Source organism: Nycticebus coucang, chromosome X (assembly GCF_027406575.1).
Source record: "Nycticebus coucang isolate mNycCou1 chromosome X, mNycCou1.pri, whole genome shotgun sequence".
Classification (NCBI taxonomy): domain Eukaryota; kingdom Metazoa; phylum Chordata; class Mammalia; order Primates; family Lorisidae; genus Nycticebus; species Nycticebus coucang.
Window position 1 is genome coordinate 69504541 of NC_069804.1, and position 26204 is coordinate 69530744.

At 39.9% G+C, this 26204-nt stretch overlaps 1 protein-coding gene across 6 annotated transcripts in view; it reads right to left on the reverse strand.

Annotated features, from left to right (window-relative positions):
• The window catches only part of ASB12 (ankyrin repeat and SOCS box containing 12), a 307551-nt gene that overhangs the window by 60426 nt on the left and 220921 nt on the right, over positions 1-26204 (reverse strand). For 5 of the 6 annotated variants that reach the window (XM_053580713.1, XM_053580717.1, XM_053580716.1 and 2 more), the window contains one exon: positions 10235-10361. In XM_053580713.1, the coding sequence (XP_053436688.1) occupies positions 10235-10348 (114 nt within the window). In that variant the 5' untranslated portion in view covers positions 10349-10361. Of the gene's footprint in view, positions 1-10234; positions 10362-26204 lie in introns of those variants that run through there. The other variant, XM_053580719.1, reaches the window with a different exon arrangement.

A 26204-nucleotide genomic window follows, 5' to 3' on the forward strand; every position in this document is an offset into this window, starting at 1 on the left:
GTGTTGAAATCTCCAACGATTATGGAGCTGGAGGAAATCAAGTTACTCATGTCTGTTAGAGTTTCTCTTATAAATTGAGGTGCATTCTGGTTGGGTGCATAGATATTAATAATTGAGATCTCGTCATGTTGAGTATTACCCTTAACAAATATGAAGTGACCATTCTTGTCCTTCCTTACTTTTGATGGTTTAAAGCCTACTGTATCTGCAAATAAAATTGCAACACCTGCTTTTTTCTGATTACCATTTGCCTGAAATATGGATGACCATCCTTTCACCCTGAGTCTGTATTTGTCTTTTAAGTTGAGATGTGACTCTTGTATGCAACAAATATCTGGCTTAAGTTTTTGTATCCAGTCAGCTAATCTATGCCTCTTTAGAGGACAGTTTAAGCCATTCACATTGATGGAGAGTATTGATAAGTCTGGTGGAATTTTGGGTATCCAGTTTTTCAAAGGTCCAGTGGACATTTTTAATCCTTTCGCCAGTGTGGAAGTTGGAGTTTGATCCGAAGTTTCTGATTGAGTTTACTTTTGTGGTATAGGATTGGGTTGGTCATTGTGGAGGATAGGTCTGAGAACATCCTGAAGAGCTGGTTTACTTATGGCAAATTTTTTCAACATATGAATGTCATTGAAGTATTTAATTTCTCCATCATAGATGAAACTCAGTTTAGCTGGATACAAGATCCTGGGTTGAAAGTTTTTTTGCTTTAGGAGATTAAAAGTTGATGACCAGCCTCTTCTGGCTTGAAAAGTTTCAGCAGAGAGATCTGCAGTTATTCTAATATTCTTACCTTTGTACGTTATAGTTTTCTTTCGCCGGGCTGCTTTGAGAATCTTCTCTTTCATGTTAACTTTAGTGAAGCTAATTATGATATGTCTGGGAGATGGCTTATTGGGGTTGAATCGTGCTGGGGTTCTGAAGCTGTCTGCTATCTGAATTTCAGATTCTCTAGGCATGTCTGGAAAATTTTCTTTCATAATTTCATGTAGAAGGGCCTCTGTGCCCTTGGCTGCCACTTCATCAGTCTCCGAAATTCCTATAACTCTTATGTTATTTTTTTTCGAATTATCTGAGAGCTCTCTGAGTGAGTGATCCGTTTTTGCTCTCCATTTCTCTTCCTCTTTGAGAGATTGGGAGCGTTCGAAGACTTTATCATCAATGTCAGAAATCCTTTCTTCTGCTTGCTCCATTCTGTTACTGAGGGATTCTACTGTATTTTTCATATCTTTGAGGGCTGTAAGTTCTTGTTTCAGTGTGTCTAAGTCTTTGGTGGTTTTGTCTTTAAATTCGTTAAATTCTTGAGACAGTTTTTGAATTTCTCCTCCAATTCCTAATTCGATTTTATTAATCTTGTCTGCAAACCAAATTCTGAATTCGACTTCTGACATCTCAGCCAGTTGTTTATGAATGGGATCTTCAATCACATCTGCCGTATCTTTTCTTGGGGGGGTTGATCTATTCTGGTTATTCATGTTACCAGAGTTTTTCCGCTGATTCCGCCCCATGGTTTACTCCCTTTGGTTTTTCCCCTGGGGTTTTATCGAGGGCCCATACAGTGTTGTGGCCTGAGAAACTGGGGCCCTGTCTGGTGTGGTGGAGCAAAGTGGTTCTGTCTTGTTTTCAGCTGGTTTCTGTTCGATCCTATTGCAACTTCTACTCTGGCTTGAAGTCTCAGCTGTGTGGAAAAATCAGCAATTAAGTCACCCCACCTGCCCACCTCTGGCCCCAGTTGGAAAAGGAGAATCAAACCTTCCTACAATCGCACACCCAGGGCACCACCTGAAAAGTCCTCAGTCTATTAGCCCAGTTCAAAGGTCCGAATCAACTGTCTCAATCGGCACTTGTCTCGGGTGGAAGGGTTCAAGAGGTCTCTGGGAACTGGATCACAGGGGCCTGGTGACTCCTCTGAGACAGCTCACCCCAATGCAGCGTGGAGTCAGGAGGAGCCACCCTGCAAACAGAGCAGTCTGGGAAGGTTGACGTCTCCTTCCCCACTTTGCCCCTCCGTCGGACCCAGTCACTGGTATCTCTGCAGATGGCTAACCCAGTTGCCTGCAGTGAACAGACACTCCAGGGGTTTGCACCTGCCTGAATCGCAAGGAGGTCTGCCAGGCCCCGGCAGACTGCCGCTATCTAGCAGGAGGAGATGGGGCCTGACATCTTTGAGTGTTTGATGCAGGTGATGGGAAGGAGGTGTTCACTCAGGCTTAGCCCCGTCCCTGATGGATGCTGCTAACAGAACAGAACAGAACAGACAACTTTGTGAGATTCTGTCTCTGTTCCTGTCGTCGCCTACAGAAGACGGGCTGTTTTGAGTTCAAACGTCTTTGCTGCTGGAGAATTGCGTCTGAACACCTCTCTGGGTCGGCCCGGCCCTGGAAGCTTCCCGGGTTTGTGAGCCGTCACTGGTGCCCTCCTCTGGTTGCCCAGGGAGACGGGGGGTGTGGCCTCAGAATATCCAGAAGTGAGCATTCTGCCGTTAAAGAAAAAACGGCTGTTGATCTACCTCCAGGGAACTGCTGCTCTGGTGTGGGCACTCAGGCGACCCTTTTCTCCTCTGTCCCGCGCCCCAGAGTCAGCACTGAGCGGCCGCAGTTTGTGCTGGGTCCACACCCCTTAAGAGATCCCCCAAGAATCAGAACTCTTGGGGGATGGGCCCCCAGACCCCGATTGGGAGTGTGTGGGGGGGAAGCTAGAGTTTCCTTCAGTTTTACGCAATACTACGGTCCGGGGAGGGCTCCTGCATTGCACCGCAGGGAAGTGCCGCCAAGGCTTGATTTCCCCTCAGCAGAGTGCCCTCTCCTTGCTCACGTGTCCCAGAGTCAGCGCTGACCTGACGCAGCTCAGGCACTGTGCTCTCCCCTCGAGAAATCACCCAAGGAGCCGAACTCCTGGGGGATAGTCCCTCAGACCCCGAGTGAGAGTAGGGGCTCTCAGCTCTCAGCGGGGAGGCTAGAGTCTTATTCAGTCTTGTGCCCGGGGAGGGTTGGTGCACTGCACCGCAGGGAAGTGCCGCGAGGCGTGACTCCCCCTCAGCCCGGTGCCCTCTCCTCACTCGCGCGCCTCAGAGTCAATGCTGACCAGTCGCAACTCGGGGACTGTCCACTCCCCTTGAGAAATCACCCAAGGATCCGAAGTCCTAGGGGACAGGCCTCCAGACCTCAGTGGGCGGGAGGGGAGCGCCGGGGATTCAGGGTTGCCGGCAAAGGATTCCCAAAGTTTTATTCAGCCCTATGTCCGGCAGGAGAACGCCGCGGCACCCCAGTAGGGGAGGTAGGTCCAGTTTTTAGAAGGTCTCTCCCGTGGAGTGTAGTGGGAGGGCCTTTAATTTCTGCCCGCTTGTTCAATTTTGGGGCTCTTGAGCCGGTCTCATGGGGGAGGGGGACTCCCGTCCGCTTGGTGGTGGATTTTGTACCTTTTGTTTGCGTCCTTGTGATCACAGCTTGCCTCAGCGGTGTTGATGTGCGTTCTTCAGCCTTCTCTCTTGGTGAGGCTCAAGTCCACCAGGATACTTACTAAATTCCTGTCCCTTAACTCTCCTTCTGGACGGGAGCCTTTGTTGAAAGCTGGCTTCAGTCCGCCATCTTGTCTCCCCTTCCATACATGTAATTTCTAAAGATACACATGTCTAGCATATGTACCATAAGTTTTACATTCTGTTTTATTTATTTATTTTATTTTTGAGGTAGAGCCTTAAGCTGTTGCCCTGGGTAGAGTGCCATGGCATCGCAGCTTATAGCAACCTCCAACTCCTGGGCTCAAATGATTCACCTGCCTCCACCTCCCAAGTATCTGGGATTACAGGTTACTGCCACAACGCCTGGCTATTTTTTGGTTGCAGCCGTAATTGTTGTTTGGCTGGCCCAGGATGGATTCAAACCAACCAGGTCAGGTGTATGTGGCTGGCACCTTAGCCATTGAGCCACAGGCACCAAGCCAAGTTTTACATTCTTGCTGTTAGTTCTACATAGAGTTTTAGGTTTTCTTTCATACAACTCACCTTATTCCTGAATTTCTTCTTTAAAAAGTCAGGTAACTTAAGTTTGTTATTTAAGACTGCTTTATTTATTACCATGGTATATCTGTCATTCCATCAACTAAGTAAATAATTAATTATTTTTTTAAAAGGTGTCCATGCAGAATCTGAGCATGGCCAGAAACACAGGAACAGAGCCTGCCTCATCCTTAGAAAAGATAAACAGCGGCCCCAAGCCCAAGAAACTTAAGTAGAAAACAGAAAAAGGTCAAGTTCGTAGATGAGACCATGGAAAGTGGTAAAATATATTCCTATTTAAGTAGAGCAGTCACATAAGAAAGGAATTTCTGCTTGGGGAAAATTGAAGGCTAAGCCAGTGGGAGCAGGGGTCACATTTCTTAAACATTCTTTTTACAGTGTAGGTGCTACATAAGAGTATGAAATGAATGTCATTTATAGATCAACTTTTTAGTATTCCTGACAACTTTCTTTAGGAGTCTCCTGTCTATTACCTGGCTTTTACCAGTGCATAAATATTTGGATCCCACCCTTTTCTTCTCTCAAATTTTTAAATCTAACTGTAAAACAGGACAGTTTTTGGTGTTGAGAATATATAGGGGTTTTCACAAGGTTGTCTTCAGTTTTGTGTATGTTATACACAAGTAATAATGGGACATGTTGGGAATAAAGAAATCAAAGACCAAATAAATTGACCTCGTACACCTTGAGGCTGAAATCGATCCCATGGCTTTAGAGGAAATAAGATAGTCCTTTTAAATTTTGTTTTTTGTTTTCAGAAATATCAAGGCTGTTGTTTACCGCTACTCAATTTAGAATTACATCAAAAAGATCTTCTTTTCACCATTGAATAATTTTATTTTGGATCTGAAAAATAAGGTAGGGTACTATGCCCTTGTACAAGTCTTTAGAAATAAACCTGAGACTCTCTCTCTTTTTTATTTTTGAGATAGAGTCTCAGTCACACTGGGTAGGGTGCTGTGGTATCATCATCGATCACGTAACAGAAACCTCAAACTCTTGGTCTCAGGTGATCCTCTTGTGTCAGCCTCCCCAGTAGCTGGCGGTATAGGCACCATGATGCCATACTATTTTTTTCTATTTTCAGTAGAGTCAGGGTCTTGCTCTTGCTCAGGCTGGTCTCAAACTCTTGAGCTCATTCAATTCACCTGCCTCAGCCTACCAGAGTGCTAGGATTACAGGTGAGCCACTGCGCCCAGCCAAATCTGAGACTATTAAACTAGTTTATAGAATTTGCAAAAACTGCTGTCTTGCCATTTTCCTTTTTACTTTCTTCCCCTGGAGGGAAAAAAAAGAAACTCAAAATACTGCATCTGGAATATCATACTCATTAAATGGACTGGAAAATACAGATTAAGACATAGAAGAAAGCCATGGGTATAAAAGCAGGATCCAGAATAGGCTTGAGAGAGGATACCTGAGAAGGGTGAAGTCTAGGAGAGCAGGTTTTCTCAAGGAGACCACAAGGAGACATCCCCGCAGTGTCCTCTCCATGGTGACTCAGCTCTTGGGAATTTGTAAACGTGAAATCCTGTAGTTCTGTAGGGGCTGGAATAGCATCTCCCACTTGATTCAAACTGGCCAATGAGAAGGGGACCTACGGGTTAGAACTTTTTGACTGTTGATAACAAGGGAAAGACCAAGCCAGTCGGGCAGCATGGCCACTTGGAATTCTTCTATGTCATAAGATAAAGGCCAGCCAGTAAATAAAGCCCTTCCTCTTATAAACATGGTGTTTGGGTGCTCTTTGTCTCCACTGGGCCATCTTCTTGCAACAGGCTCACCTGTGGCAGATTGGTACCATTATCCTTTTTGATAATTTCCTTCATAAAGCCAGGGCTAGATGTAGCCTCCAGATCAAAATGATGCGCACAAACCCCAATTTTTTTCCAGAAGAAAGTATCATGACAACTGGCAACATCTGATGATTTAGGTTATACAAGGCAAGTACCAAATTATGGACAGAGGGGGTAAGAGAAGATACAATAGGAAATCATCTGATACTTTAATATTACAGGATTGAGGCAGCTATCAAAAAGAGGGAAGTAAAAAACTGGACCAAATTTATGAATGGAAAAGACCCAATGAATTAAAAACTTCTTTAAAAACAAAAAATTAAAACAGCTACCAATAGGGGGTAAATAGAAAAATGGCTCCAATTTACATGTGAAAAAGACAACTAAAATGATTTAGAATTCTTCTGAATAGGAAGGTTGTTTTGGGTCCATAGTTTAGCTAGGGACAAGAAAATCAAGGAGCTATCCTGGCTCTCCTCTTCTACGTTTAAATTAAAAGGCATCTCTTTCCTCCAGGGAAAAGTACTTAATGAAGTGATCCTTTACATATTCTTGTGTTCACAATTGGGTCTGAAAGAGATGGCTCTCTAAGCTATCTAATTTTTGAGCTTAAACCAGACATGGAGCATTTGAAACAAACATTTGGGTGAAGACCTAGATTCTGCTGGCATTAGGAATTCTGGAAATGCTATTGTACAGGATGACCCAAACTGCCCAAGGTGTACTCTACCCCTAGCATGTGGAAGTAACAAATCCATGACTAAATCTTCAATAGGAAAGATGAAAAATAGCAAGCGTATCAACTTAAAGGGGAAGATCTGGTGTTTAAACAACAACACGTTCTTTTCCCTAGGAGTATCTGTATCTACTTTAAGAATGGACTTTAGTCAAAAATGTGTATTAGTATAAGGTTACAAACTTAGTAGACTTTAAAAATAGTGTTTAAAAATACACAACTTCTTGTAATTTCTTGATAAACAAAACCATTGGTCTTCATAAAAAGACCTAAAAGAGGCCTACTTTAAAAAAAACCCAGATGGGCACAAAGACCATGTCTCAGCCAGGGTCGTAGAGATGAGATTTTCAGTTGCTTCCTGAACTGAAGCTGAGAATGCTGCTAATTTGAATTAATGTTATTAATTCAAACCCCACTAATTTGAAATTTTAGACCTTAGTGGATTCACATTTACTTATAGGCTATGAAAAGGGAGACTGTCTGAGTGTTATAACAAGACTTGGCTGGGGAGAGCAAGTATTGTAGCTTAAAAAAAAAACAAAAAACTTTCCTTATAAATTCAACAGAACCAAACACTCATGCTAACAATTAAGAATCTTTTTATTTTTCAGGCAAATGTTGGTCTCTGTTGGCAATAATGTTAGCTAACATCCCACAACTAAGCATACCTAAAAGTAAAATTTTCTTTTATTCTGTAATTCACAGTAACCTACTACATACCATCTCTCCATCCCCTCAACAGGGTCTTAATTGTCCACTTGGTCAGTATTTCCACTTCACTTTCATGCTACAGCAGTGAGGATGGAAAAATAGGGGAGGTTGATAAATAAGGAAAATAATGGAACCAGCTCAATAACCATCCCAGCTGAGGCAACGTTTATAAAATTAAGCCCTGTTTTAGAACAATAACATATTATTCCTCTTGCCTACATTCTGGTTTGCTTAACATGCACATACTAGTTGCTTAATTAGTGATGGCCCTAAAATCCCCTTCCAGACTCCTATGTAGAGGGAGGTATGCCTAGCCTCACCCATTTAAACCAACTAAAAAAGCAGCATAGTCCTCTTTGGAGCAAGATCATTGTGCTGCAGGTGCACCTAGTATGGAAGCAGAGTAACTAGCTCATTGTTGCTTGGAGGAGCCTGCCTCTTTGGTGCAGGCCTTGAAGATAGCTGCATCCTCAGTGATGGTCAAGCACCCAGAGAAACCTCTGGCCTCAGAGATACCCATGTCTCCAGAGAGCACTTGGCCTCAGAAATACCCATGTTCTTAGAAATACCAGTGACCTCAGGGATGTCTCTGGCCCCAGAGATACCTAAGTCTCCAGAGAACCCCAAAGCTTCAAAGATGCCCATGTCTCAAGAGATTCCTATGTCTTCAAAGATATCTGTGTCTCCAGAGATACCCACTTATCCAGAGATACTTATGGCCCTAATGCTTCCCATAGTCCCACAGCAGTCATAGTGGAGGTCTGCACACAGGCTTTTTACTTGATCCATCCGAGCTCAGAGGCCTCTTTTCCTGGACAGAGTGCCATTCTCCATCAAGGTTTCAGGTCTCATCAATACCCATAAAGCCAAGAGGATTGCTCAAAGGACTTCCCAGATGCTGGGATAATAAATTCCCTAATTGAGAGCAGATACAGACCTCTTCTGGTGGCTCATCATGGGCTTTCAGTTTCTGCCTTGGGAGTAAGGAATAGTTGAGAAGAATAAGAAACAGAAGAAAAACTAGACAAATATAACACTGATTGAAATATCTTTGCTTCATCACTTGCCATAGTGTTTTAATAGCCATACCATTAAAGAACCTCAAAAGTCTTATGTTTACAAAAGTCCTCTTTTCTGATGAATGTAATTGTAATAATGGGAAGAAGGAGGGTAAGGGAGAGATCATTAACATTTATTGAATACTTCTCTGTGCTGGGCACTTTACATACATATTTTCTTTTATCCTAATAAGAAACCTGTTAGGTATGAGTTATATTTTACCAATGAGGAAACCAGCTTAGAGAAGTCAGTCACCCAAATTCACACATTTAGGAAGTGGAAAGCTAGGATCTAACCCTGTATCTTAATGTCAAAGATACAGACTATGACCTGCTACCTGCAGGAGCTACTTTCCTTTTCAGAGATAATGCAATGATTCACTGATACTTTACCATAGTCATTTCTTGGGGTAGTGAGGCTCCTTTGAAAATCTAAAGAAAATGATGGACCTTCTCTTTAGAAAAATGGATGTGTGCACAAGAGCACACATGCACAGCTATTAGGTATAATTTAATGGAGTTCACAGACTCTAAAGCCCATTTATGACCACCTATGAGTTCATGGACTCCAATTAAGAGCTTCTGCCTTAGAATATAGAAATATCATATTTACTGCTCTGGAAATCACAAAATTATGGTGATTTATAATAATAGCAACAATCCTTGGACTGGATGGGTACATGGCTGGGGGAATCATTTAAACTTTTCATTTTATACTTTATTGTATTTTACACTTTCTAACTTTATACTTGTACTGCCTTTTTAAAAAAATGCCAACAGGCTTGTCTGGGTGATGATATTATAGGCCATTTTGTTTTTCTTTTCCATATTAAAAAAAAATGAAAGTTAATAACATTCACTTCAAAAGGAACTCTTTCCAGAGAGTGATCTAAGTCTATTTGACATTAATTTAGTTCTCAGGGACCAGGCAACAATAAGTGAGAAGGCTGGAACTAGAGTAGGGGTTCTGCTCTAGTTGCCCCGTGGAAGAGGCTGCTAATAGTTAAAAAGGGAGGCAGAGGCCCTAAGAGAAAGTATGGTTGGGCCTTCCCAGGATTGCTTATTTCCTATGATTTTAAGTCATGCTTTGGTCATCCCCCATCCACTTTTTTAAGGGAATCAAGTAACTGGCTGTTGCTTCTCAAGAGTACATTAAAAAGTTTTAGATCTTATGTAATCACAACACATTTATTTTCAAAATAAAGGGATAGTTCTGTACTTACAGGGAGCCAAAAAGCTATATCATATCTGGCCTACAGTGGGTTCACACTCAGTTGTTAAATAGCACACCTTAAGAATTCTTTTCTAAGAGGTGCCTTTCCCTTGTCTTTCACACAAACCCTTAGGATCCCTGGATTCCATAAGCATCTCAACATTTTTCATTATTTTAAAAAGAAATCTTTGTGGATTTGTTTAACTTGTAATTAAAAACAAATTACAAATTTTGGTTTTTCTGGTATTGTAAAGCATGATCACATAATGAGCAGAGTTTGCAATCTACATGGGAAGAAAATAAGAATTTTCTTCTATAAAGGTTTCCTAATTGGAAATACAGCAGTTTCATTGTTCTTATCAGTACATCCAAGATATTATACTTATTCTCTTGCTAGATAACAAATGCCTGCTTGATTTCCCTGTCATTCCCTATTGTTCCTCCTAATAATTCCATTCAGACCCAAAAAGGGTTGAAGAAAACTAACCCACTTGTTTAACTAGATGAATGAGATATTTGCCACACTTTAGAAATAAGTAAAGGAGTTGTGCCTGAAGCTTTTTAGACACAAGACAGTTGGAAGTCAAAGAGAATAACAAAATCAGCCAGGCAGATTTCCACAAGTACAACTGAACTTCAAGCCGGATGGGCTTACTCAGAAGGAACAAGAAGACCTCTTTTTAGAACTTTTCTCCTCACCTTTTTTAGTTCATGCACATCGGCCTCTAGCATTACTCCCCATTTCTTAATTTCCAGGAGATTCTCTACCACACTCTGCTTGGGCTGCAGCCCTTTGTCAAAGCGATTATACATTCTGCACCAGAACCTTAAATAAACAAAAGAAAAAAGAAAAGTGGGTTAGTTTAGCTGGAGGAATCAATTACTTATGTTTTCCTTGTGCTAAGAAAATATTAGCCCAGTAGGTGGGAAGTCTCAAAAGTAATGTAATTTGGTAAGACTGAACCTACTCATAATTGAAGAATAAAGTTCTCAGCAGAAAGATCTTTGTTCAAGGATCTTCAGATTTGCACAGACCTGAGGTAATTTTTAAAAATCAAATTAAATGTTTGAGATGATTATAGATTCACATCTAGTTTTATGAAATAATAAGAGGGAGTAGAGACATTAGCAAGATGGCAGAACGGGAAGCTTAGACTTTCTTTCCTTCCATGGACACAGTGACTCAACTGCAACACAAGGATCAATTTCCTTTATAAGAAATCTAGAAACTAACTGAAAGGTTTCTGCACCCTGGGTGGGTGTGAAACCAGACACATTGAAACTGTAGGTAAAGAAGAAACACCCAGTCATAATCCCAAACCCCAGCACAGTGTGCCATAGGATTGGGAAGGAACCACCAGTCCCAGCTTCTACCTAAGAAGAGAAGAAGTTGTACCTGCAATATCTAATACCCACAACTTCTTTTGGTGCTACCTGAGAGCCTGAATTCTTTATTGCCTACTTCAGAGGGCTGAAGGGGTCTGGTCTGGCATATTATAGTATCCTTGGGGCTACCAGAGAAGAAAGTGGCAGTTTGAGTTAGTATGCAGACAGGTACCACAACTCCTGTCCCTTGCTTAACATGGAAAGAGTGGGTAAAAATTGCCAGGTCTCAGCTTCTCCATGGGGAGGGAAAGAGTTGAGCCATGTACCTAGCAATCCAACTTCTCCGAGACCTACTGAGGGAATGGCTTCTGTGCCACCTGTCTAGGAGCACTGATGGGATTGGACATAGTCTGGACAGATGGGGGCCACTAAGAACAAATATAGCAGTTTAGACTAGCACAATTGTTTGAAAGGCCCCATAGAAGGTCTGGTCCGGTTAACTGGCAAAACTCTTCTGTACAAAGCCAATCCAAACGTCTGGGAAATGTGGATTTTGTTTCTAATGTACAGATATAAATACAAAGAGTCAAAGAAAATGACGGTAAAAAATACAATACAAACAAAAGAATAAGCTAAAATTCCAGAAACTTACTTTAATGAAATGGAAATATATAAATTACCTCACAGAAAATTCAAAGTAACCATCATGGAAAAGTTCAATGAACTCAGAAGAACAACCCATAAACAAAATGAAAATTTCAACAAAGAAAATTCAAAAAAGAATGAAAAAAAAAAAACAACCCAGAATTTTTAAAGCTGAAGAATGCTGTAACTGAAGTGAAAATATTCAATAGAAGAGTTCAACAATAGACTAGACAAGCAGTAGAAACCATAAGGAAACTCAGAGACAAATTATTTGAAATTACCCAGTCAGGGCTCAGTGCCTGTTGCTCAGTGGTTAGGGCACCAGCCACATACACGAGGGGCTGGTGGATTCAAACCTGGAACAAGCCTGCTAAACAACAATGACAACTACAACAAGAAAATAGCCAGGTGTTGTGGCAGGCACCTGTAGTCCAAGCTACCTGGAAGGCTGAGGCAAGAGAATTGCTTAAGCCCAAGAGTTTGAGGTTGCTGTGAGCTGTGACGCCACAACACTCTACCCAGGGCAACATAGAGAAACTCTGTCTCAAAAAAAAAAAAGAAAGAAATAAAGAAAAGAAAAGAAATTACCCAGTTAAGGGAGCAAACAAACAAACAGATAAAGAATGAAAATTAGCAGAGACGGGGGGGGGCGCAGCAAGATGGCGGCTGAATAACAGCTTCCTTGCATCTGGGCACCGTGAGTCTGGGGAGATAGGACTCCAGGCATCTCTGGCTGGTGAGATCTAACTATCATCACTCCTATGAGGATACAGGGAGTAAGCGAGAGACTTCTGGACCCCAAGAGGAGGACTAAAACAGTGGAAAACGAGCAAGTGGTCGCGTGTGTTCAATCCGTCCAAACCCGCCCACAACTTCCACAGTCATAAGAACTTAAAGAGCAAGAGGAAGTGAAAGGAAAACTAGGGCAAGGAAACAGATAAAAGAAATCACTCATGAGGAAGAATCAGCAGAGAACTCCAGGCAACAGGAAGAACAAGTCTCGAACAACCCCACCAAGGGACCATGAGGTAGCTACTGCAGATGATTCCACCTGTAAAGAAATGTTAGGAGTGACAGAAAGGGAATTTAGAATACACATGTTGAAAACAATGAAAGAAATGATGGAAATAATAAAGGAAATTGCTAATAAAGTGGAAAATAACCAAAAGGAAATCCAAAAACAGAATCAAATCAGAGATGAACGATATGAAGAATATAAAAAGCATATAGCAGACCTGAAGGAACTGAAACAGTCAATTAGAGAACTTAAAGATGCAATGGAAAGTATCAGTAACAGGTTAGACCATGCAGAAGAAAGAATTTCAGAGGTAGAAGACAAAGTTCTTGAGATAACTCAGACAGTAAAAGACGCAGAAAAGAAGAGAGAGAAAGCAGAACATTCACTGTCAGAATTATGGGACTTTATGAAGCAATCCAACATACGAGTTATAGGAATTCCAGAAGGGGAAGAAGAATGCCCCAGAGGAATGGAAGCCATACTAGAGAATATTATAAAAGAAAATTTCCCACACATCACCAAAGATTTTGACACACTGCTTTCAGAGGGATATCTGACCCCAGGTCGCCTCAACTCTAACCGAGCTTCTCCAAGACACATTGTGATGAACCTGTCCAAAGTCAAGACAAAAGAAAAGATTCTGCAAGCTGCCAGGAGTAAGCGCCAGTTGACCTACAGGGGCAAATCCATCAGAGTGACCGCAGACTTCTCTAATGAAACTGTCCAAGCAAGAAGACAATGGTCATCTACCTTTAATCTACTTAAACAGAACAATTTTCAGCCAAGAATTCTATACCCCGCTAAGCTAAGCATAAAAATTGAAGGAGAAATCAAATCATTTACGGATATACAAACATTGAGGAAATTCGCCACAACAAGACCAGCTCTACAGGAAATACTTCAACCTGTTCTGCACACTGACCACCACAATGGATCAGCAGCAAAGTAAGAACTCAGAAATCAAAGGACAGAACCTAACCTCCACACTGATGCAAAAGATAAAACTAAGCAATGGACTCTCACCAAAGAAGACGAATAGAATACTACCACACTTATCAATTATCTCAATAAATGTTAATGGCTTGAATTCCCCACCGAAGAGACATAGATTGGCTGACTGGATTAAAAAACACAAGCCATCCATTTGCTGTCTGCAAGAAACATACCTGGCTTCAAAAGACAAATTAAAGCTCCGAGTCAAGGATTGGAAGACAATTTTTCAGGCAAATGGAATTCAGAAGAAAAGAGGAGTTGCAATCTTATTTTCAGATACATGTGGATTTAAAGCAACTAAAGTCAAAAAAGACAAAGATGGTCACTTTATATTGGTCAAGGAAAACTACAACAAGAAGACATTTCAATTCTAAATATTTATGCACCCAATTTAAATGCTCCTAGATTCTTGAAGCAGACCTTACTCAGTCTGAGCAATATGATATCTGATAATACCATCATAACGGGGGACTTTAACACTCCTCTTACAGAGCTGGACAGATCCTCTAAACAGAAATTAAACAAAGATACAAGAGATTTAAATGAGACCCTAGAACAACTGTGCTTGATAGACGCATATAGAACACTGCACCCCAAAGATAAAGAATATACATTCTTCTCATCAACCCATGGAACATTCTCCAAAATTGATCATATCCTGGGACACAAAACAAATATCAACAGAATCAAAAGAATTGACATTTTACCTTGTATCTTTTCAGACCATAAGGCACTAAAGGTGGAACTCAACTCTAACAAAAATGCTCAACCCCACCCAAAGGCATGGAAATTAAACAATCTTCTGTTGAATAACAGATGGGTGCAGGAAGAAATAAAACAGGAAATCATTAACTTCCTAGAGCATAACAACAATGAAGACACAAGCTACCAAAACCTGTGGGATATTGCAAAAGCAGTTCTGGGAGGAAAATTCATCGCTTTAGATGCCTACATTCGAAAAACAGAAAGAGAGCACATCAAAAATCTCACAAGAGATCTTATGGAATTGGAAAAAGAAGAACAATCTAAGCCTAAACTCAGTAGAAGAAAAGAAATATCCAAAATCAAATCAGAGATCAATGAAATTGAAAACAAAAGAATCATTCAGAAAATTAATGAAACAAGGGGTTGGTTTTTTGAAAAAATAAATAAAATAGATAAACTATTGGCCAGACTAACTAGAAATAGAAAAGTAAAATCTCTAGTAACCTCAATCAGAAATGATAAAGGGGAAATAACAACTGATCCCACAGAGATACAAGAGATCATCTCCGAATACTACCAGAAACTCTATGCCCAGCAATTTGACAATGTGAAGGAAATGGATCAATATGTGGAATCACACCCTCTCCCTAGACTTAGCCAGGAAGAAATAGACCTCCTGAACAGACCAATTTCAAGCACTGAGATAAAAGAAATAGTAAAAAAGCTTCCAACCAAAAAATGCCCTGGTCCAGATGGCTTCACTCCAGAATTCTATCAAACCTTCAAGGAAGAGCTTATTCCTGTACTGCAGAAATTATTCCAAAAAACTGAGGAAGAAGGAATCTTTCCCAACACATTCTATGAAGCAAACATCACCCTGATACCAAAACCAGGAAAAGACCCAAACAAAAAGGAGAATTTCAGACCAATCTCACTCATGAATATAGATGCAAAAATTCTCAACAAAATCCTAGCCAATAGATTATAGCTTATCATCAAAAAAGTCATTCATCATGATCAAGTACGCTTCATCCCAGGGATGCAAGGCTGGTTTAACATACGCAAGTCTATAAACGTTATCCACCATATTAACAGAGGCAAAAATAAAGATCACATGATCCTCTCAATAGATGCAGAAAAAGCATTTGATAAAATCCAGCATCCTTTTTCTAATTAGAACACTGAAGAGTATAGGCATAGGTGGCACATTTCTAAAACTGGTTGAAGCTATCTATGACAAACCCACAGCCAATATTTTACTGAATGGAGTAAAACTGAAAGCTTTTCCTCTTAGAACTGGAACCAGACAAGGTTGTCCTCTGTCACCTTTACTATTCAACGTAGTGCTGGAAGTTCTAGCCAATACAATTAGGCAAGACAAGGTAATAAAGGGAATCCAAATGGGAGCAGAGGAGGTCAAACTCGCCCTCTTTGCTGACGACACGATCTTATACTTAGAGAACCCCAAAGACTCAACCACAAGAATCCTAGAAGTCATCAAAAAATACAGTAATGTTTCAGGATATAAAATCAATGTCCACAAGTCAGTAGCCTTTGTATACACCAATAACAGTCAAGATGAGAAGCGAATTAAGGACACAACTCCCTTCACCATAGTTTCAAGGAAAATGAAATACCTAGGAATATACCTAACGAAGGAGGTGAAGGACCTCTATAAAGAAAACTATGAACTCCTCAGAAAGGAAATAGCAGAGGATATTAACAAATGGAAGAACATACTATGCTCATGGATGGGAAGAATCAACATTGTTAAAATGTCTATACTTCCGAAAGCAATCTACCTATTCAAGGCCATTCCTATCAAAATACCAACTTCGTACTTTCAAGATTTGGAAAAAATGATTCTGCATTTAGTATGGAACCGGAAAAAACCTCGGATAGCTAAGGCAGTTCTCTGTAACAAAATAAAGCTGGGGGCATCAGCATACCAGATTTTAGTCTGTACTACAAAGCCATAGTGCTCAAGACAGCATGGTAATGGCACAAAAACAGAGACATAGACACTTGGAATCAAATTGAAAACCAAGAAATGAAACTAACATCTTACAACCACCTAATCTTCGATAAACCAAATAAGAACATACCTTGGGGGAAAGACTCCCTATTCAATAAATGGTGTTGGGAGAACTGGATGTCTACATGTAAAAGACTGAAACTGGACCCACACCTTTCCCCACTCACAAAAATTGATTCAAGATGGATAAAGAACTTAAATTTAAGGCATGAAACAATAAAAATCCTTAAAGAAAGCATAGGAAAAACACTGGAAGATACTGGCCTGGGGGAAGACTTCATGAAGAAGACTGCCATGGCAATTGCAACAACAACAAAAACAAACAAGTGTGACTTCATTAAACTGAAAAGCTTCTGTACAGCTAAGGAGACAATAACCAAAGCAAAGAGACAACCTACACAATGGGAAAGGATATTTGCATATTTTCAATTGGACAAAAGCTTGATAACTAGGATCTATAGAGAACTCAAATTAATCCACATGAAAAAAGTCAACAATCCCATATATCAATGGGCAAGAGACATGAATAGAACTTTCTCTAAAGACGACGGACAAATGGCTAACACATGAAAAAATGTTCATCATCTCTGTATATTAGAGAAATGCAAATCAAAACAACCCTCAGATATCATCTAACCCCAGTGAGAATGGCCCACGTCACAAAATCTCAAAACTGCAGATGCTGGCGTGGATGTGGAGAGAAGGGAACACTTTTACACTGCTGGTGGGACTGCAAACTAGTACAACCTTTCTGGAAGGAAGTATGGAGAAACCTCAAAGCACTCAAGCTAGACCTCCCATTTGATCCTGCAATCCCATTACTGGGCATCTACCCAGAAGGAAAGAAATCCTTTTATCATAAGGACACTTGTACTAGACTGTTTATTGCAGCTCAATTTACAATCGCCAAAATGTGGAAACAGCCTAAATGCCCACCAACCCAGGAATGGATTAACAAGCTGTGGTATATGTATACCATGGAATACCATTCAGCCATTAAAAAAAATGGAGACTTTACATCGTTAGTATTAACCTGTATGGAAGTGGAAGATATTATTCTTAGTAAAGCATCACAAGAATGGAGAAGCATGAATCCTATGTACTTAATCTTGATATGAGGACAATTAATGACAATTAAGGTTATGGGGTGGGGAAGCAGACAGATGGATGGAGGGAGTGGGGTGGGGCCTTAGTGTGTGTCACACTTTATGGGGGCAAGACATGATTGCAAGAGGGACTTTACCTAACAATTGCAATCAGTGTAACTGGCTCATTTTACCCTCAATGAATCCCCAACAATAAGAAAAAAAAAGAAACAAAAAAAATAAAAGAAAAATAGCAGAAACAGCTTAAAGGACATATGGGACATCATCAATAGAGTAAAATATGCATTATGAAGGTCCCAGGAGAAGAGAAAGAACCAGAAAACTTATTTAATGAATAGGTGAAAACTCCCTAAATCTTGGACAGGAAATGGACATTTAGATCTAGAAAGCCCAAATGATCCAAATAAGATGAACTCGACGAAATCCTCAGAAACATATGATAATCAAACTATCAAAATTCAAAGACAAAGAGAGAATAATAAAAGCTTAAATAAGTTGAGAGTTAAAAAGTACTAGAACAGCCTTACAAGAAATCTAAGGGCAGTTCTTTGAGCTGAAAGAATTCTATACAGCAGCCTAATAGCCTAAAAAGTATAAAACTTGTTGGCAAAGGGTAAATTTTTTTTTTTTAACGCAATGTTTCAAAGACGTATGGGTCACAATTATAAAACTCTCTTATGGAAAACACAGGGTAAAACTTGGCGTTGGATTTGGCAAGGATATGAGACCCCAAAGCACAGGTAACAAAATAAAAATAGATAAACCATCTATATTAAAATGTAAAACTTTTGTACATCAAAAGAAACCACCAGGAAGGTGAGAAAGCAACCTACAGAATGGGAGAAAATATTCACAAATCATATACCTAATTAAGAGTTAATACCTGGCTCAGTTCCTGTAGCACAGTGGTTAGAGTGCCAGTCACATACACCAAGGCTGGCGGGTTTGAACCTAGGCCGGGCCAGCTAAAACAATAATGACAACTGCAACAAAAAATAGCTGGGCACTGTGGAGGGCGCCTGTAGTCCCAGCTACTTGGGAAGCTGAGGCAACAGAATTGCTTAAGCCCATGAGTTTGAGGTTGCTGTGAGCTGTGATGTCACAGCACTCTACCGTGAGGGTGACATAGTGAGACTCTGCCTCAAAAAAAAAAAGAGTTAATATCCAAAACATATAATAAACTCCTACAATATAACAAAAATTAATTTACAAATGTACAGAGGACTTTAATAGACATTTCTCTAAAAAGACTCAAATGGGCAATAAGTACATGAAAGATGCTCAACATCACTAACCATGCGGGAAGTAAAAACAAAAACAACATGATATATCATCTCACACCTATGAGAATGGCTACTATCAAAAAAAAAAAAAAAGAAAGGAAAAAGAATAAGTATTGATGAAGATGTGGAAAAACTGGAACCTTTGTGGCACTGCTGGTAGGAACACAAAATGGTGTATGGTAGTTACTATGCCGAACACTATGATTGTTCCTAAAAAATTAAAAATGGATTTAACATATGATCTAACAATTCCACATCTGGGTATATACAAAAGAATTGGAAGCAGGGACTCCAAAAGACACACCAATATTCATAGCAACATTATTCACAAAAGACAAAAGGAGGAAGCAACCCAAGTGTTCATTGACAGATGAATGAATGGATAAACAAAATATGGTATATACAACTAATTAAATATTTAACCTCAAAAAAGAAAGGGAATTCTGACATATGACATGTGGATGACCCTTGTGGATATGCTAAGTAAAACAACCAAGATACAAAATGACAAATATTGTAGATTCCTCTCATGTAGATTCCTAGAATAGTCAAGTTCAGTGATAGAATGTAGAATGGTGGTTGCTAGGGATTAGGGGGAAGGGAAAATGAGAAGTTGTTTAATGGGTAAATAGTTTTGAGACAGGATACCCGGGAAGGGTGAGGTCTAGGAGAACAGGTCTTCTTAAGGAGACCACAAGGATAGGTTCCTCTCCATGGTGACTCAGCTCTTGGGAATTTGTAAACTTAACTTGGAAATTTCCACTTCTGTAAAATCCTGTAGTTCTGTGGGGACTGAAATAGCATCTCCTGCTTGATTCAAACTGACCAATGAGAAGGGTACCTATGGGTTGGAACTTTTTGACTGCTGATAAAAAGGGCAAGACCAAGCCAGTCAGGGAACATGGCCATTTGGAATTCTTCTATGTCATAAGCTCCCAGCCAGTGAATAAAGCCCTTCCTCTTATAAACATGGTATTTGGGTATTCTTTCTCTTCGTTGGGCCTCATCTTCCTGCAACAGTTTCAGTTTTGCAAGATGAAAAAGTTCTAGAGATCGGTTGCACAACAATGTTAACATACTTAACACTATTGCACTATACACTTAAAAATGGTCACAATGGTAAATTTTATGTTATGTATAATTTTACTACAATTACAAGTACATTTAAAAAAAGAAATGAGACAAAATGCCCACAGCTGCTTTACCCAGTTTCCCCAATGTGTAACCACAGTACAATATCACAACAAGGATATGACACTGGTAGTCAAGATACCAACAATTCCATCACCCTATGGTAAATTTCAGTTGTCCTTTAGTAGCCATACCCATCTTTCCCCCTCTATCTCCCACTCTGTCCTTAACCCTTGATAATGATTAACCTGTTGTTCAAATCTTTTTTTTTCTTTGTAAGTAATTTATGTAAATAAAACCACAAAATAGGCAACACTTTGGAGGTTAACATTTTTTCATTTAACATATTCTCAGAAAGGTGTTGTTTGTATCTAGTTTGTTCTTCTCTATTGCTGAGCAACAGTCCATGGTACAGATGTACCACAGTTTGTTTAAATATTCACTTGTTAATGGACATCTGGGTTGTTTATCATTTTTGGCTATATGAATAAAATTGCAATGAATATTCATGTACAGGCTTTTTTGTGAACAGAAAGTTTTTATTTTTTTTCTGGGATATATGACCAGGAGTGCAATTAGTGCAATTGTTGGAACATATGGTATTTACAGGTTTAGTTTTTTTTAGGAAACTGACAAACTGCTTTCCAGAGTGGTTCTACTATTTTACATCCCTATTATAGTATAAATGAGCCAAAGATGGTCTCTGTATATAAGCCCTATGTGGTTAATTTCTTCATTGCAGGCTGGGAACCCATTGGATCAAAAGCCCACCAGCACCAAATTCAAATTTTTACACATATAACTGTTTTAATCAGCCCAAGTATGCATTTTTTTAGCCAATAAGAGCTTGCCTGTCTTGCATTTCCTGTAAAACTGCACTCAACATTTGTTAGCTGTAGATAAAATTAACCTAGGGTAATAAAGACCCCAAATTACTGTTGTCTTTTGGAGTACTCTGATTCAGTAACTTCCTTTCAGACTGATTAATGACCTAGATACCTAGGTATGTAATCCTTCTTTCTGATATCCTTCTTCTTTGAAAAGGAGTTTCTTTGCCTTACTCCCCTCCCCTTCTCCATGCTGGCCTCTGTACTCATGCAACTGACTTATGCAAACGTGTTAAAATGTTGTACCTTCTAAAACCTTACTGTGTGCTACTGCAACCTTATGGACACATCTTTACCTTGATAAGCACTAAAATCCCTCAAACTTAGTACAATGGCAACAAAGATGAAATTTTTGTGGTGACCAGAAAATCAATATGGGGTAAACAAAGTGAGGAGGACAATTAATTGGCAAATCAATGTTGGATGACCTTAAGTGTTTGGGACTCAGAATTTAGAACACCTCTGTATAAGCTTGGCATGGCATTGTTCTATGCTGTGTTGCATGCTGTATTTTTCAGTCTCTCTGCTATGCCTCATGAGCCTAGATAAGTGGTAGTATCATTATTTGAGCAAATCCATGTCATCAGAACTGACTTTTGGGGTCACAGACACCAATCACCCAGGGAAGGAGGTCAGCCCATCTACCTGAGTCCACTAGGCAGGGACTGGATAATTTAAGAACATTAGGCTTGAATTAGAAACAGTGCATACCTGTGGACCACATATAGATTACCATTGACCCAATAATGGGCTATACTGGATGGTGATTCAGCATACTCTGAGTTGTGAGAATGACCTTGTCCCTGAGGACTGCTATGGCAGACAAACAAGCTGATAAGGCAGAAATGTCAGTAAGTAGCTTAGTATGACTCTGTTATCATGACACTTAATTATGCTGCCATGGATACTGTCATTCTAGTCCTTCAAGGGAAGTTCCCCACCCTTTGGCTGAGCTGAATAAACATTACTTGAACTGACAAAGCAAGGAAATTTATATCGCATCCCTGCCAGGACCCAAAAGGAAGTAGCTATCCTACTTAAAAGGTACTCCAAACCAGGAAGTAGGTGTACATTGGGCCTTGCTTTTTGCTGGGACCTTCCCAGAGAAGAATTAGGAGCTCAAACTCTCGGGGGAGATGAGTTGGAGAAGATCCTGGGGAAGTAGACTAGTGCCTTTTAAAGAAAAAAGCAGCAGGGTGTCACCATAATAGAGATTGGGACAATTTACCTTTTGTTTTGCCAGTAACCAGCAGCTAAGTAAAGACAGAAACACAAAAGAAAAGGGGCTAGTTCTTATTGGGAAGAGAAACCGTGCCCTCTCTTGCCCTTAGGTTCAGTCTCTCCTTAAGAACCTGACCCAGGAACCAAATGAAAAAGGGGATGCCTGATTATATATATAAAACATATCCTAGGCAGTGCCCATAGCTCAGTGGATAGGGCGCCAGTCACATACACTGGGGCTGGCGGGTTTGAACCTGGCCCAGGGCTGCTAAAGCAACAATGACAACTGCAACAAAAAAATAGCCGGGTGTTGTGGTGGGTGCCTGTAGTCCCAGCTACTTGAGAAGCTGAGGCAAGAGAATTGCTTAAGTCAAAGAGTTTGAAGTTGCTGTGAGCTGTGAGTCCACAGCACTCTACCCAGGGCGACAGCTGGAGACTCTGTCTCAAAAAAAAAAAAAAAAAGTATCTTGGAGGGAGCAAGCTCCACCTAATACGGAAATTAAGCAATTGGCTGCCAGAGTACAAATGAAAAAATGGTGTCAATGCTATAAGATCTCACACAATAAGTGTGGAAGGTAGGAATGACCCTCAAAGGAGTCTTTGGACCTCAGTCCACATATCTTGTTGAAGTGAACTTTTATGGCTTGGAGGGCTACCCATTCTATTTTTAGCCTCATAAAAATAGAGACCAATGGAAAACATTAACCGAGGCCAAAGATCTCCATTAACTGTGGATGCTGAAGTGTGCTTATGAGGCAACATGTGGTGTGGAGCATGATGACTTGGCAAATCCAGAGGAGGCAAAATTGAGTCCTGAGCTTACCCACTTGTTTCTCAAGGAAGGTTCTGACAAGTTCTCTTTTAGGGCAAAAATGGCTAATGTTAAAATAATTTAAAAGGTCATACCTGTGCTGGACTTAATAGACACTCATGAAGGATAAATTCAAGTGTTGTCTGTTAATTCTGCTGATGTTATCCCATATGTCTAAATTACTCTCAACAGAGCTGCTACCCCTCCCCAGGCCAAGCAAACTGCTATAGTCAGGCCCCGGTTCAGCCAAAACCCTGAGATGAAATATAAGTTCATATTGGATCCTAAGGGACTTTTGCCCCTAAGGGGCATAAACTGGATCATCTTTCATAAATCGGTGGCACAATTACAATTGCTTAGTAGGGTTAGATTAAAATCTGCAGAAGGCATTTCAAGACAGCTTTACCTTGAAAGCCTACCCAGATCTCCTCTAAGGTTAGGGACCTGCCCTTGCTCCCTATAGTTATCTAATAGTTGCAGAAGCTGGCTGCTTCTAGCAATCACCCTTTGACTACATTAACTGTATTTTGGCTTGAAAAACTAAACGACACTGGTAGGCTCTGTTGGATATAGGTGCTCATATCGCCCTAATCCGAGGAGTAAGTCAGGCTCTAGAACTTTTTTCACCCCTAACCTTGCCCAGGGGTTTATCAGCTTGAAAGAAAAATTATTTAAAGGATCACTATTTAACTATTAAAATGAGCCTAATTCTGCTAAAAGATGCTTTGATTCTTTTTTTATTTTATTTTTTATTTTTTTTATTGAATCATAACTGTATACATTGATATGATCATGGGGCATCATACACTCGCTTCATAGACCATTTGACACATTTTTATCACAATGGTTAACATAGCCTTTCCGGCGTTATCTCAGTTACTGTGCCAAAACATTTACATTCTACATTTACCAAGTTTCGCAAATACCCCTGTAAGATGCAACACAGGTATGATCCCACCGATCCCCCTCCCTCTACCCACCATACCACCCTGAACGCACCCGATCTCGTCTGATCTCGGAAGGATGCTTTGATTCTTGTTGTGCCACCTGAGACTATCCCTTTTCTCATTATTTAAATAGACTTCCTTCAGTCACCAAATAATCTCATGAAACAAACCTAATGTGCCACCTGCTGAGAACCAGTTAACCTTCCCTTCTACCTGTATAGGTGGTAAATATGGCACAGTACCAGCTAAGACAATGCACTGAAGCATTAGTGTCTATAACAGCTGACTTAGTTAAAGAAAAGGTATTGATTCCTATTCTCCCACGTTTTAATTCTCTGGTATAACCTGTACTTAACGCTGGTAATAATAAATGGAAGTTAGCTATAGAAAGGTTAAAGCTGTGCTCTTTATTAGTACACCTTTATAAGATATCACTACAGTAATGTATGACATTCAAAATAACATAGGTAAATGGTGTGGAATTACAGACTTGGTCTAGGCAAGTCTATTATTAAGAATGTTATATTCAGTAAACATTTTTCAGGAAAGTCAACTACCAATTTGCCTTCACTTTTGCAGGTCAATAGTACACCTTTTCTGTGCCTGCGAGATACTTAAATAGTCCTGTGGCTGTACATATGCAGACAAGACCTAGATGCATGCCCCACATTCCCACCAGAAATTAAGCTTTCACATTATACTGGGGTTTAGGATTTCAATGTATGAATTTGGGAGGACATAAACATTCAGTTTATAGCAGATGGGTAACTGCTCTGCATAGGGTATATGATCTTTTCCAGTCTGTTAAATTTTAAGGCTACCTTAGGAACTCACGAAGGTGAACTATTTCTAATCTAGCAAAAGTTCCCAGTGCTCCAAGCTTCCATGCTGGTAAAGAAGGTCCAACATTTGATAAGAATGTTTGGATTCTAGGCACCAACACACTCTTCAACACCAATATTTGCTACTGAGTCACCTATAAGTCTAACTACTTAGTGAGAACATGAGCAACAGCAGGTGCTAGATAAACTAAAGGAGGCTATCACTATGGCTCTCTCACTAGTCTTCTGAAGAAAAGCCTTAAAATGAGAAGTTTCTGACACCCCCAAATTTTTTTTTCTAGAGCCTCTTGACCAAATGGACAGTTAAACCAAAATGTAAGAACTAAAACTGCAGAGTTCTCAGAATGTAAAAGGGGAAAATCTTCATGACACTGGGTTTGGGAATGATTTCTTGGATATGACAACAAAAGCACAAGCAATAAATTGATACAGTGTATTTTATCTAAATTTTTGTGCATCAAAGGACACTATCAAGAGAGTAAAAAGGTAACCAGAGAATGGAAGAAAATATTTACAAATCATATATTGTAATGAATATTCAGAATATATAAATAACTGAAACTCAACCACAAGAAATAAACAACTCAATTCAAAAATGGGCAAAGGACTTAAACAGACATTTTTCCAAAGAAGATACACAAATGTCCAATAAACACACAAAAATATGCTCAACGTCATTAGTCATTATTAATCACCATTAACCACATCATCCACATCAGGATGCCTACTGTCTAAAAAAAAAATGAGGAAAAAACTATCAGCAAGGATAAAGAGAAATCGGAACATCTGTACATTGCTGGTGGGAATGTAAAAATGGTATAGCCATTGTGGAAAACAATTTGGTAGTCCCTCAGAAAGTTAAATATAAAATGACCACGTGATCTAACAATTTCACTTCTAGGTATATACCCAACAGAACTGGAAGCAGGAACTCAAATAGACACTTGTAAATCAAGGTTTAAAAGCAGAATTATTCACAAAAGCCAAAACGTGGAAGCAACCCAAGTGTCTATTAGTGCACAAACAAAATGTATATCCATGAAGTGGAATATATTAGCCTTAAGAAGGAATGAAGTTCTGATACATACTATAACATCAATGAACCCTGAAAACAATGATCCTAATACATCAATTATTATTATTTTTTGAGACAAAGTTTTGCTTTGTCGCCCTTGGTAGAGTGCCATGGTGTCATAGGTCACAGCAACCTCAAACTCTTGGGCTCAAGCAATTCTCTTGCCTCAGCCTCCAGAGTAGCTGGGACTATAGGTGCCTGTCACAAAGCCTAGCTATTTTTAGAGATGGGGTCTCACTCTGGCTCAGGCTGCTCTCGAACCTGTCAGCTCAGGCAATCCGCCTGCCTTGGCCTCCCAGAATGCTAGGATTACAGGCATGAGCCACCTTGCGTGTGGCTAACATACTAATTGTTGATAAAAGAAAAAGATTGGGAGAGATGGGTAAATTACCTTACTATACGCAGTCTGAAAGAAATTCACTTAAATAATAATGACATAGGTAGGGTGAAAGAAAAAAGATGGAAAGAGATATAAAAACATACATTAACGCAAGAGTGGCATTAATATCACATAAAGTATACTTTAGAAGAAAGAAAATTACCATAGACAAAGAGAGACATTACATAGTGATAGAAGTATCAATTAAAAAAACAGCAACATTAAATATAAATGCATCAGGCAACAAAGATATAAGATATGAGAA